Genomic DNA, 14,471 nt, shown 5'->3' with positions numbered 1-14,471 from the left:
TTGTTATGTTTGCACTCAACATAAAAAACACACGTGTGAATAACTTGAATCTAACCATTATATTGTGCTTTTTATTTGGTAAAATTGACATTAGCCGTAAACGAAAATTAACTTTAATTTAACTTTATATTATGGTTTTGTTTTAATGAACGTTAATTTAATGTTAATTTAACGTTAAATTAACGTAAAAACTAAACGTTTATCTCATGAGCAAACTTGGAATCCAATATCGGACCGATATCGGGCAGATATGGGATATCTTGGTCTGAGGGAGAAAAAAAATTCTAATAAAAAGTTTAATTATAGTTTTATTTTGGTTCTTTGTATCGGACCTATATCCAATATTGGCCCAATGTCGTAATCCTATATCGACCCGATTTGAAATCCGATATCGGGATCCGATATCGACCCGATATCGTATCCCGATATCGGTCCGATATCGGTCCGATATCGGGGTGCTGGCTGGATATCTCGGACCAAGATATCCGATATCTGCCTGATATCGGTCGGATATTGGATTCCAAGTTTGCTCATCAGATTAACGTTAAATTAACGTCAACTTTATTGGCCCAATGTCGGAATCCAATATCGGTCCGATATCGACCCGATATCGTATCCGATATTGGTCTGATATCATGCCAATATTGGTGTGATGGATGGGATTGTATTGGCGATGATGTGAAAACTTGGAATCCAATATCGGACCGATATCAGAATATCTTGGTCCGAGGAAAAAAAAAAAAAATCTCAATAAAAAATTTAATTATAGTTTTATTTTGGTTCTTTTTATTTTTGCACTCAACGTAAAAAAACCACATGTTTAAATAACGTTAATCTAACCATTATATTATGCTTTTTATTTGGTAAAACTGACATTAGCCGTAAACAAAATTAACTTTAATTTAACGTTATATCCGATATCGGTCCGATATCGGTCCGATATCGGATTCCAAGTTTGCTCATCAGATTAACATTAAATTAATGTTAACTTAATTAAAGTAAAAAGTTAACATTAATTTAATGTTAATCTGATGAGCAAACTTGGAATCCGATATCGGTCCGATATCGGTCCGATATCGGATTCCAAGTTTGCTCATCAGATTAACATTGAATTAATGTTAACTTAATTAACGTAAAAAGTTAACATTAATTTAATGTTAATCTGATGAGCAAACTTGGAATCCGATATCGGTCCGATATCGGATTTGACCGGGTATATCGCGGACCAAGATATCCGATATCGGTCCGATATCGGTCCGATATCGGATTCCAAGTTTGCTCATCAGATTAACATTAAATTAATGTTAACTTAATTAACGTAAAAAGTTAACATTAATTTAACGTTAATCTGATGAGCAAACTTGGAATCCAATATCGGTCCGATATCGGATATCTTGGTCCGAGATATCCGGTCAAATCCGATATCGGTCCGATATCGACCCGATATCGTGTGCTGACTGGGAGGCCATACTGTACGTGTCGTCATATTACTCATTACATTTTCCCGACGTCATAAAGTTATGACGCCATTCTAGCCCTTTTTTCTATGGAATGCCTTTTGTGTCTAAACAAAAAAATCAACATTTGCTAATTTTCCTATAATTAATTTTTTCTCAATTTGCCCAAGGATTTAAAGATGTCATCCTGCGGATTTGTAAACTTCAGGAGTTAAACTACCCAAAACCATTAAAACATTTTCCGAGGTATTTTTCAAGGGGTTATTGCCCTGCCGTAAGGACTACAGTGAAGACCTGACGTGAGTAAGCTTACCCAAAACGTCTTTGTTCTCTATTCACATTGCAGCTGTGTAATAAATAGAGAATACTACATGGCTTGCTGTGTCGTACCAGATTTACACGAGTTGTTTTTTTAAATATTGAACTGCGAGCGAAAGCGAGCTGTTCACTATTTGAAAAAGCAACGAGTGTAAATCTGGTACGACACAGCAAGCCATGTAGTATTCTGTTTATCCTACATACTGTACTTACGTGTATTTTACTGAAAATGTCCTGCACTCTAGGCAGCTAAATTGAAGACGCTTGTTTTGGAACCTCGATCTCTTCCAAAGCCTCGTGCAATCTATTACATCAAAGCAAAGAAACGTCACTCTGAAAGTTTGGCGTGACGTGTTAGCTCTAAAGATTCATCGAGGGTAATTAGCGAGCGCAATTTGTGTTTCTATAATGACGTTTGTCTCGGTGACTTTGGCATCATAAGCAATGGAAAAACAGGTCCCTGCCAGACTTGCTTGACATGACCTCATTTACATGATATACACACGTGTGATTTGAACGATTATTATCTCACGGGTGTCTCTCTCACGTATGTAGGATAATCAGTCTTGTGTCTCGGTCGTGTAGGTACAGAGCTTGCTTCTGCAATCATTGTGTTCGTGTTGATGACGGCTTCATAAGACAAATCAGCGAATCTATCGCGAGGAAGACGTTTATGTACAAATCACCGAACCCAACCCATTTTTTTGTGTGCATTTTTCTGAAGAATAAACTGCATGTGGTTAATTTCATCCGTTTAATGCTTGTCGAAACGAGCCATAAGGCTTTGGAATAAAAGATTTCACGCATTGCTTGGCCATCTGATCACAGATGAGGTCACAGTTTGTAGGTTGAATCTATGAATCGGCCAGAGATAGATCTGCATTTCTGGTACGACCTTCCAGATTATCAACAGCGGGTTCATGGTCGGAATCAAGAGGTCAAATTTGCGTGGCTCCCAATCATTTCATAAAAGATTTCCATTTTCTTGTTTCTGCGGCTGCGCAAGTTATTTTGCCTAGGTCATGGCCGAACTTTAGGCCTACGGAGAAATATCGCTGGATATTTTCTCCCTAGATTAACAGAGACAAAGAAGGGAAGTCATGCTGTATTATAAGGTAACCACCACTATGCTGCGCATGTGTTGGTATTGAATAGTTTTAATACTTTCCCTTACACAGGTGAAACAATCTGTCTCCGCTATTCAGGATCTGAGAAAAGCGTCCGTATGACATAATTATTAGCATGCGTCTTTGTGGAAAACAATTCATTGATGACGTAAAAGGTTGCACACCCGCTCACCCACGCACAAACACACACACACACACACACACACACACACACACACACACACACACACACACACACACACACACACACACACACATACACCAGTAACAACACGGCTGGCATGCAGACTTTATTTTAAATTTACGTCGTTCCAAGGACACTTTAGAAGAAGAGAAAAAATGGGAAGGTGAACAAAATGTCTTTTGTATGTGAGTCGCCCGTTTTCAAATAAATGTGTGTCATTGTGTGTCATTGTTTCCGGATAAGCTCATATGTATAAGTATATATATATATTATATATATACACGCTTGAAAGGCTCATCTGTATAGAAAGTTTGAGTGTTTTTTTTAACCAACTGGATAAAACGAATAACTCAAATTTTAAGGCATTCTCCTTCCGTTGAAAACTGTTTTTATCAACTCTTTTAATCTGCTTAGGTGTTAATTGCGCCAGCATGATCTTTGAATATTTCCCCTCAAACTTGCCTCACCACCCGCTGAGCACAGAGCGACGTCATCGCAGAATGACGCAGCTTACCCTCTGAATCTGTCTGCTCAAACAGCCGCGCCGTACGATGGGCACGGACCGACGTCATCACAGAATGACGCAGACAACCTGAACCTCGTCGTCGAGAAGGACGGGAGCTACAAGGTCAACGTCAGAGGTCAAACATGGCTGACCAGCGCTCCCACTTTTTTCAACGTGGATGGTCAGCCGCACGAAGAGGGAGGGACACTGGCTCTGGTGGTCAAGGACTCAGTGCAAGGATCTGACCATTTCGGACGTTATACGCTGTACAACTTCCAGTACCAGGCAGCCAGCAGTCGGATCAACACCAACATCAGGGTGTACGAGGATCGGCCTTTTGTGTACTTTTCTCAGGTAGTTTTGGGTTTTCGCTTTTTACATTTAGTGAAGTTTTGACTAAATGTTTTAACATAGAGGGGGAATCGAGACGAGGGTCGTGGTGTATGTGTGCGCGTGTGTGTGTGTGTGTGTGTGTGTGTGTGTGTGTGTCTGTGTGTGTCTGTGCGTGTGTGTGTAGAGCGATTCAGACTAAACTACTGGACCGATCTTTATGAAATTTTACATGAGAGTTCCTGGGCACGATATCCCCAGTCTTTTTTTCTTTTTTTCGATAAATACCTTTGATGACGTCATATCCGGCTTTTTGTCAAAGTTGAGGCGGCACTGTCACACCCTCATTTTTCAATCAAATTGATTGAAATTTTGGCCAAGCAATCTTCGACGAAGGCCGGACTTCGGTATGGCATTTCAGCTTGGTGGCTTAAAAACTAATTAATGACTTTGGTCATTAAAAATCTGAAAATTGTAAAAAAAAAAATAATAAATTATAAAACGATCCAAATTTACGTTCATCTTATTTTTCATCATTTTCTGATTCCAAAAACATATAAATATGTTATATTTGGATTAAAAACAAGCTCTGAATATTAAAAATATAAAAATTATGATCAAAATTAAATTTTTGAAATCAATTTAAAAACACTTTCATCTTATTCCTTGTCGGTTCCTGATTTCAAAAACATATAGATATGATATGTTTGGATTAAAAACACGCTCAGAAAGTTAAAACGAAGAGAGGTACAGAAAAGCGTGCTATCCTTCTCAGCGCAACTACTACCCCGCTCTTCTTGTCAATGTCACTGCCTTTACCACGAGCGGTGGACTGACGATGCTACGAGTATACGGTCTTGCTGAAAAATTGCATTGCGTTCAGTTTCCTTCTATGAGTTTGACAGCTTGACTAAATGTTGTATTTTCGCCTTACGCGACTTGTTTGTTTTGTTTGTGAGTCTAGATCTGCCTTGTGTTTGTTTTTCTTTCTGCCTGACTACTCTCTCTCTCTCTCTCTCTCTTTCTCTCTCTCTCTCTCTCTCTCTCTCTCTCTCTCTCTCTCTCTCTCTCTTTCCCTCTCCCTCTCCCCCTCTCTCTATCTTTCTATCTCTCTTTCTCCCTCTCTCTCTCTCTCTCTCTCCCTCTCTCTCTCTCTCTCTCTCCCTCTCTCTCTCTCTCTCTCTCCCTCTCTCTCTCTCTCTCTCTCTCTCTCTCTCTCTCTCTCTCTCTCTCTCTCTCTCTCTTTCTCTCTCTCTTTGCCCCCTTCTTCGTGAGCTAAGGCGTACATCAAAAACTCTTATCCACGTCACGTAATCTGTTAGTCAAATACTCTGTTAAAAGATCGCAGATGAGTATTGATCAGCTGATTATTTAACTTGAAACAACCTTAGGGTCAGTAGCACAAATAAGCAATTAAATAACATTAGCAACACCACTGAGTGATTGAATAACAGGTAAATGCCTACATCCACTGAACAAAAACCCCAAAAAAGATAGCAAGACACACAGGTAAGTCTAATCTTTTTTCTTTTTCTTTTTTTTAAACTTTTTCAGAACTACGAGACTGGCGCCAAAGGGACCCAAGCTGCAAATGTTGAACACACCATTTCCGGCTTCCCGTCATTCCGTGTTCAAGAGGTCACGACCCAGAAGGAGCCCCTGGGATACCTTGCCTATGGCGGCATCCATACCGGTGATACCGGCAAACAGTTGGGCATGTGAGTTGTTCAGTTCATTGTCTGTATAGCTCACTGTGTAATACAACTTATACGTTACAGTGGAGCGGAGATAACTGTTATTTGTGTGGTCGTTTATGCCCACGGACTGTCTGTCTGTCAGTCTGTCTGTTCATTCTGTCTGTCTCCGATTATGCCGCTTCTGGGTCCGTTCTTGTTTGGACATAAGCTCACACATGTGCAATGGTTATTGTTTTATTTTAGAACAAACGTTTCTTTAAGCAGGGCGGTTCACGGTCAGAAGTCAGTGATGACTTGTAATAAAAGGATCCGGGCCCGCTATCCATCTGCTTATCTTTAATCTATCCATCATACAAACGAAAGGAACCAAACCAGACAGTCATGGTCAACTAACAATGAACATGAAGATGGGCCGTGCATGGTTGATTTAAAAAAAATGTGTTAACAGATTCTCTCCCTCTGGACTAAACATCACTGACGGCCTGGATTTCGGGCCCATTGCTCTGTTCGACGGATCTGGAGACGCGCTGGTAATCTCCCCTGCCAACAATTTTATGTCAGTGTCCAACTGGGTCATCAAAGATGGCGACACCAACACGCTGAGCTATGGCATCATGGGAGGGGTGCACACAGTACCTGTACAGTTCGGTGTGGAGTTCCTTGTCTACTACTGCTCTCTGGGCGTCAACCAGGTAACAGCTAGGTCCTTGGTCGGTTTTTAGCAAACCCTAAACAGCTTTTTTCCCCCACAAATCCAAAATATTTACAGCTTAATCTGTAACGACCACCCAAGGGACCAATTAAAAGTGGTCGATATAGACAGGTGATCGCTATGAAAAGGTGAATACAATGGGGAAGAATTGTCTTGGATTTTTTGGTTGGTCGTTGTGGGCAGGTGGACGCGCCCGAGGGTGGTCGCAAGTGCAGGCCCGACTGTGATTAATTGAAAATAAGTGGGTGCTCCGCGATCAACATAAGGAGCTTGGCTGCTGTTCAGAACACAATAAACTTTTCCGTCGTGAAAAAAGTTATACAGTAAATTGCATATTTTCGAATCCATTTCAATTGTCCGTTGCAAGGTTTTTTTCCGGCTTTTATGATTTTTTTTTCAAATTCAATGTTATTTGAGTGTTATTTCATGTGTTTTACATTCTTTCTTTCTTTCTTTTCTTTATTTGGTGTTTAACGTCGTTTTCAACCACGAAGGTTATATCGCGACGGGGAAAGGGGGGAGATGGGATAGAGCCACTTGTCAATTGTTTCTTGTTCACAAAAGCACCAATCAAAAACTTGCTCCAGGGGCTTGCAACGTAGTACAATGTATTAACTTACTGGGAGAATGCAAGTTTCCAGTACAAAGGACTCAACATTTCTTACATACTGCTTGACCAAAATCTTAACAAAAACCGACTACATTCTATACAAGAAACACTTAACAAGGGTAAAAGGAGAAACAGAATCCGTTAGTCGCCTCCCACGACATGCTGGGGAGCATCGGGTAAATTCTTCCCCCTAACCCGCGGGGGGATGGGGTGGGGTGGGTGGGGGGGTGTTTTACATTGGGAATGGTTATTCCAATTTCGGGCGCGGGCGTTGATCTTTCATGTGGTTGTTACTTTTTTGGGCACGGTATAAAAATGTTGTATGTCTTGGATATTGATGTATAACTTAGGCTAAATGTCGTCGCCGACCCCCCCCCCCCCCCCCCCCCCCAAAAAAAAAAAAAAAAAAAAAAATTATATATATATATGTATATATTTTTTTTTAAGAATTATAATAGCAATAACAACAATAACAATAACAACAAACAAAAACACGCAATAATTAAATTTGGATTTCATGATTGCCACTGTATTTAAAGATGAGGCTTCAGAAATCATGTATATAATTTCAAACACGGAGACTACCGTGTACCATGTGAACTGAGAAAGGATCGAAACAAACTCGCATCGGTCCCAAACAGCCATATCGGTTGAACTTGAAGGAACGTTAAAAACAACAACCAACCAACCAGGAATTTTAATTTTTCAACCATGGTGCAATGACTTCAGAGCTTTTGTCGGATGTTCTTGTTTCAGGCGTTTGAAGGCTGGGGCGGCCACCTGCGAGACAGGTATGGCAGAACTGACAAGTTCGTGAATGATGACCTGAGTATCAACTACCTTGGCTACTGGACAGACAATGGTCAGTAATAGAAAGACCCTTAGTTTTATATGTATCCGCCCAGCTTCTTTGGCGTTATGGCTATGCATTTGTATTCGTTTTACATTTTTGACGTTTTTTCAATGTTGGTTCTTTTCGTTTCTGCCTTTGCTCCTATCTTAACTAAGTCCAATTTCATCGTTTGATTCTTAAAACATGTTTTTCGTTTTTGTGTTGTTGTTTTTTTGTGTTTAAAAAAAAAATTGGTTTGGAGAGTTTAAAGTTTAGTTCAATGTTTTTCAAGTGGTGACAACCTCTAATTTTGTGTTCAAATCAATGCTGATATTTTGATAAAAATTTGAGCTTAAACAACAAAACAAACTAACCATAAAAAAGCTGAGAAAAGATGATCGAACTGCGAGTGAACACGACACTGGTAAGCACAAACGTTGATCACACATTGTTTTTTAATTCCCCGAACAGGTGCATATTACTACTACCTGACAGAACCACAGAAGACCTACCAGCAAACGATCCTGGATGTCAAAGCCAATGCTGACCAGCTGGACATTCCTTACAAGTTCGTATGATTCTTCCTCGATCCGTGTCCTCCTTTCCCTTCTTTTAAATTCAACCTTTTGATTTTCTCATCTTTGAAAATTCTGTGACTCACAGCATTTGTGATTATCGGTAATGTTCGGAATCTTACGGGTGAAAATCTGAAAGATTCATAATGCCTTTTGTGCAAGGTATCACACGTTCATCACGCCAAATGCTTTCAGGGTGTTTATTTCTTCTCGCAAATGTAACAGTTTGTTTGTTTGTTTGCTTAACGCCCAGTCCACCACGAAGGGTGATATCAGGGCGGTGCTGCTTTGACAGTTAACGTGCGCCACACACAAGACAGAAGTCGCAGCCGACAGGCTTCATGTCTCACCCAGTCACATTATTCTGACACCGGACCAACCAGTCCTAGCACTAACCCCATAATGCCAGACGCCAGACGCCAGGCGGAGCAGCCACTAGATTGCCAATTTTAAAGTCTTAGGTATGACCCGGCCGGGGTTCGAACCCACGACCTCCCGCTCACTGGGCGGACGCCTTACCACTAGGCCACCGTGTTGCGGTAAATGTAACAGTCTGCAGAGAATGCAGCCATAGTATTTGATTGTTGGTATGTTTTAAAGTGGAACGATGTTACTACATGTAAAAGTTTGTTTGTTTGTTTGTTTGTTTGCTTAACGCCCAGCCGAGCACGAAGGGCCATATCAGGGCGGTGCTGCTTTGACATTAAACTTGCGCCACACATAAGACAGAAGTCGCAGCACAGGCTTCATGTCTCACCCAGTCACATTATTCTGACACCGGACCAACCAGTCCTAGCACTAACCCCATAATGCCAGACGCCAGGCGGAGCAGCCACTAGATTGCCAATTTTAAAGTCTTAGGGATGACCCGGCCGGGGTTCGAACCCACGACCTCCCGATCTCCCGATCACGGGGCGGACGCCTTACCACTAGGCCAACCGTGCCGGTCATGTGAAAGTCTTGACAGGCCTGTGGCGGTGGACTTGATCGTTCACACAGGTAGGCCGGTACCTTGACATCGGTTCGATTTCCCATCTCATTCAATTAATCCACAACGACCGTCATACGGCTGTTAGTATTTAAGGTAAAAGCTCTCTTTTCAGGCCCTCTGTTTGAATGCCCTGGTCTGTTTTAAGGCCTTGGTTTTTTAAGAGTTTCTGTTCACAGCCTCTGTACATTTTTAAGACTCGCTTCATTATAAGACCTGATTTTTCTCAGATTTTTGGAGGTCTTTCACTGTATTTTTTGTTGTTGCGTGGACTTCGTAAAAACGAGAGAAAAAAGCAGCCACTGGCGCTTTCTGAACGTAAGATTACTGACAAGAACATGAAGAAGACGAATAAAGAACTGAATACGTCACATGGCATAAAAATGTCTCTGTGTGATCTGTATACAGATACGTGCAGTACGACTCGTGGTGGTACTACAGAGGGAACACAAATGGCGTCAAGACATGGGTTGCAAGACCTGACATCTTTCCTGATGGTTTTGTGTAAGTTCAAATTTTGATGCGAAAATGAATAAGAGATTCATTACTTTTCACTGAATGTGTGTGTTAGTGTGTTAGTGTGTGTGTGTGTGTGTGTGTGTGTTAGTGTGTGTGTGTGTCAGTGTGTGTGTGTGTGTGTGTAGTGTGTGTGTGTGTGTGTGTAGTGTGTGTGTGTGGGTGTGTGTGTGTATAGTGTGTGTGTAGTGTGTGTGTGTAGTGTGTGTGTGTGTGTAGTGTGTGTGTCTGTGTGTGTGAGTGTGTGTGTGTGTGTGTAGTGTGTGTGTGTGAGTAGAATCGTGTCTGCAAGCGTGTCTGCACATACACTGCAACAAATCAGTGGTTTCTTAGCATTTTTACAAATCGCTCACAGCCAGATTTCGCAAAACACTGTATAATATTCTGACCAGATATTTGTACAAGAACCTGGGACTGCCCACTGTGGCTCACAACCGTTACTGGGCCAACGACACAACATACGCCAAGGCCAATGGTGGTCAGTACAACTTTATCCTGGAGTCCAGCACTGGCAGGGCTGTGCCCAATGACCAGGTCAGTTCTTTGACCTAAGAACAACGTTCGTGTAACAATCGATGTTTCTTATCAAATAACATATCAAACTGATGAAAAGATGTCAGGGATGACATTTTCACTAGCACGTGTCAACGTATGGAGGAGGGGGGGAGGGGTTGTGGAAGCGGTTTAGCAATGGTAACTGGGCTCACCAGCGAAAACTAGTTGCCAGTTAGTTTGGTGCCCATTTTACTGGTTATTAACGGAGGTCATCTCTTGTTCTCTCTTACATACTTGCTTTAAAACCGTTGATGCATTCAGCTATAGTTGACCTTGAGTGGGAATCGTTAAAAAAAAAGTCCCTTGCTCAGTGAACACTAATCTTCTTTGGATCTCAGAAATTCTGGGACGACCTGCTGCGCAATGCGTCCAGTTGGGGTCTCATCACGTACGAACAAGACTGGCTGAACGCCGAGTTTGACGGAGTGATCGAGCCGCTGCACAGTGACGTCACTCTGGGTGACACGTGGCTGACCCAGATGGCGTCAGCAGCCGCCAAGAACAAGATGACCATACAGTACTGCATGGCGGGAAGTCGTCACATTATGCACGCGCTGCAGACCCCTGTTGTCACACAGGTAAGGCTTGGTGCCTCATTATGGTATATATGACGTCATTCTGGTAGTCATGACGTCAGTAGGACGTCAACGAATAGTGTTAGCTGCTCTAAATGTATATCTTTGCATCTTATCTTTTATAAGTTACAAAGATGCCTGAATTTAATTGTGCACGTAGTTTTAAAGAAAATAGATAAGTGTAGGAGATATGGGGACGTTTTTGTTATGGTGGTAGAAACAGTGGAATGAGCTGGGAATCAGTGAGCTTGTCTATTGATTTATCAAGCTGTCTCATAAAATCGACAGACATCGCTTTGTTAAAACAGCCAGTCTGCAATTAAATCAGCTAGATGAGTGTGGACATCTGTGAATACGCAGGTATATGTTACACATTAAGCTTGGCAAAACAGCTTCGACTTTGTGTTGGTTTCAGGCACGGGCAAGCATGGATTATCACCCAGGCAGAGACCAGTGGAAGATCGGCGTGTCCTCCATATTTTCATACGCCATGAGAATCGCGCCCTTCAAAGACAACTTCTGGTCCACGAGTGATCAGCCTGGCAATAAGTACAGTCAGTGTTGTGTAGTCTGTCTTCTGAATTATAGGACGTTTGATTCTGGAGTGATGTTAGGGTGTGGAATTCTAGATGTGGGGAATAGATTTTTCTTGACGAAGGAGTTGAGTGGATTTCAGTTGAATTCTTTTAGTTTGGTAAGTCTAAGCGAGAGTTTGAGTCTTTGGAAAGTCTGTCTTGACTTAACAAACGGGCAGTGTTTCATCGCTTGGTTGAGTTACATGGGTAGGTTGCGTATGGTATAAATAAAGGGGGGTGTCATTCTCCTAGAGGTCGGTATGTTTACGAGTGTACGCAGACGTGTCAGCGTTAGCACTATTCGTGTTGTCAGCAAGAAGATTTATGAGGCAACATTGTAAACTGAAAGGAATTTGGCATCACAACCTTTTATGTTTTTGCTTCTTTAGTGCTTTTTTGTTGTTGGTTTCTTTGTGTGGGTCACGGATCAAAAGTCAAAACTGAATGTTTAGATGTCAACATTTTCCTGAGATTTTTGTTTGTGACTTAAACCATTTTGTATTTGTTTGCCAGAACAAACGGAACCAAGCCCGGAGACCCAGGTGATAGTGTCAGTCCTGAGTACAGGTCCTGTCGGTCCCAGTGATCGTATTGGTTACAGCAACGTCTCTCTCATCATGAGGTCAGTTGTAATTGTACCGGGCTGGGGAGGGGGGTGGGGTAACTAAATACAAGCACAGGTCCTGTTGGTTAGAGTGATCGTATTGGTCACAGCAACGTCTTGCTTATAATGAGGTCCATCACAGCTTGGGTTCTTAAACCCAAAAAAGTGTTCATGTCTATTTGGTAAATGCATTAGAACACAATAGCAGGTCAAACAGATCAAGACTGGTCTTCAGTTAATTGTTTTTGGGGGGTTGTTTTTTCGGGGTGGGGGGGTAGATTTGGAAGTTAGTTCAGTGACGTAAAGCACACATTAAAAAAAATGTCGACGAATCATCCAACATTCCATACCGTTCGTATAAACAGGTTTCGATGCAATGTTTATCGTTTGATACTAAGCCTACATTTGATGGTGTTGTTGTACAGATGCTGTAATGCAGAAGGTTTGATCCTGAAGCCATCGAAACCGGCCACCGCCATTGATGATCAAATATACCAGGTGAGCACAGTCTTCATGTCTTTCATAAACGGGCTTTAATCACTTCTGGCAGCACGCAGTACCCCTATACCATTGTATGAATTCAGCAGAGGACAACTTTTTTTTCTTACTGCTGGAAGAGACAGATATTTCTTTAATACACTGTTCCAAGAGGACAGCATGTTGTTTATTTTGTTGTTAGTGATGCCAAATGAAATCTGGTTAACTGCAGTGACTTTATTGGTGTTCCTTTATGCCTGGGTCTCACATATACGATTTTTTGGAAGTGTCGGGGATAGTTAAGTCGGCTAGGTCGGAAGTGTCGGATGCAAATTCGGCTCCAAATTTCACTCCCGACCTGTCCTTACGTCTGATCCGACCATGTAGCCGACAAGCAGACGACAACCACCCGACTTTAGGGCCGACAAATCCGACATGTGTCCAGACACTTCCGACTGCAGTAACGACAATTCCGACTGCAGTTACGACAGGCCCGATTATTAGCTGAAAAACTTCCGAACAATAGCCGACTCTCACGACCAGTGTAACGACTAAACCGACTAGCTAACGACTGTCCTAACGACAAATCAGACTGCCCTAACGACAAATCAGACACCATTACGACTAATCCGAACGACACTATGCTACCGACAAATCCGACCACCCTTACGAGTCTTCCGACTACCGTTACGACTAATCAGAATCGCCTTACGACTAAACCGACACGCTTACGACAACCACCCGACAAATTTCTATTCGTCCGAGTCGGGAGGCTCTTCCGACTGTTTTGAACATGTTCAAAACAGTCTGAAGGGCCTTCCGAACTAACCGACTTTTCAAAAACAAAATTGCTAATTCTCACGAACTCTCCGACCTCTTCCGACTTCCAGCCGACTACCTAAAGTCGGGTGACATTCGTAGATGTGAAACCGGGGCATTACGTTTAAATCACGAAGAACCTTTCACAACAGTGCACTGTATTTGACTGCATTGAGTTCTGCTGCGTTGAACTTTATGTCCAAATTAAGATGTTCAAATAAATAAATTGTGATTGTTAAACTGCTTCTTTACAACAGACAGCACTGGGTTCAAAATACAAACTCATAGACGGTATCCATGTCCAGGGCTCCACACTTTTCCATATCCATCCGGTGTGAAATTGGCATTAGTGCTTGCACTTTACAGTATGAAAAAAGTATCTACGGTACGCACGATAGCGGAAATTTAGTGCGTCCAGGGACCCGCTCTTTAAAGGTTTAGTGCGTCCCGGGACCCCCTCAATGAATTTCTAGTACGTGATTCCGGCTTCTAGTGCGTATAGGACGCAGGGACGCGCACTTTGGGGAGTCCTGATGTCCCACTCTCAAGTCACCACTGTGGCGCGTAAAAGATCTCGGTCATTCTGCCAGAAGTGCAGGTGGCGGATTACACCTAAGCACGCACACACATGGTTAAGCGCGACTCTAGTCGCTGCTAGCTTTTCACCAGGAGGAAGAGACCGCAATTTCACAACAATGTGACAATGTAGTAATAAAAATGAAATAAGAATTCAAGATGTTCAAATAAGTGATCTGTGAGTATAAGATTGCTTCTTTACAACAGACTGCTCTGGGTTCCAATTACAACGGTGCAAACGGTGAGGTATGGACGACGTACAGTGCGGTAGGAGGTCTGAGGTTCGGCATCATCTTTGTTCCCAATATCACCGGACAGTACTCCATCACACCTACCAAGGCAGGATTCAATATGGTAAGGTTGTTGTTGTTGTTGTTGTTGTTGTTGTTGTTGTTGTTGTTGTTGTTGTTGTTACCATCAAACAACAATCCGTCCCTCC

At 42.1% G+C, this 14,471-nt stretch overlaps 2 protein-coding genes across 2 annotated transcripts in view; one reads left to right on the top strand and one right to left on the bottom strand.

The window, feature by feature from the left end:
* The window catches only part of LOC138965092 (uncharacterized), a 305,948-nt gene that overhangs the window by 190,920 nt on the left and 100,557 nt on the right, over positions 1-14,471 (bottom strand). The window lies entirely within an intron of this gene.
* Positions 1-14,471, top strand: part of LOC138965057 (uncharacterized) — a 29,395-nt gene that overhangs the window by 13,579 nt on the left and 1,345 nt on the right. The window contains exons 2-13 of the mRNA XM_070337182.1: positions 3,626-3,945; positions 5,476-5,639; positions 6,067-6,310; positions 7,697-7,802; positions 8,244-8,340; positions 9,744-9,839; positions 10,244-10,385; positions 10,745-10,984; positions 11,397-11,535; positions 12,070-12,178; positions 12,586-12,658; positions 14,240-14,386. Coding sequence (XP_070193283.1) covers positions 3,626-3,945; positions 5,476-5,639; positions 6,067-6,310; positions 7,697-7,802; positions 8,244-8,340; positions 9,744-9,839; positions 10,244-10,385; positions 10,745-10,984; positions 11,397-11,535; positions 12,070-12,178; positions 12,586-12,658; positions 14,240-14,386 — 1,877 coding nt within the window. The remainder of the gene's footprint in view (positions 1-3,625; positions 3,946-5,475; positions 5,640-6,066; positions 6,311-7,696; positions 7,803-8,243; positions 8,341-9,743; positions 9,840-10,243; positions 10,386-10,744; positions 10,985-11,396; positions 11,536-12,069; positions 12,179-12,585; positions 12,659-14,239; positions 14,387-14,471) is intronic.

The sequence above is a fragment of the Littorina saxatilis genome, linkage group LG4 (genome assembly GCF_037325665.1).
Source record: "Littorina saxatilis isolate snail1 linkage group LG4, US_GU_Lsax_2.0, whole genome shotgun sequence".
NCBI lineage: Eukaryota > Metazoa > Mollusca > Gastropoda > Littorinimorpha > Littorinidae > Littorina > Littorina saxatilis.
The sequence above is the reverse complement of the archived record's forward strand: the minus strand, read 5'-3'. Positions and strand labels throughout refer to the sequence as shown.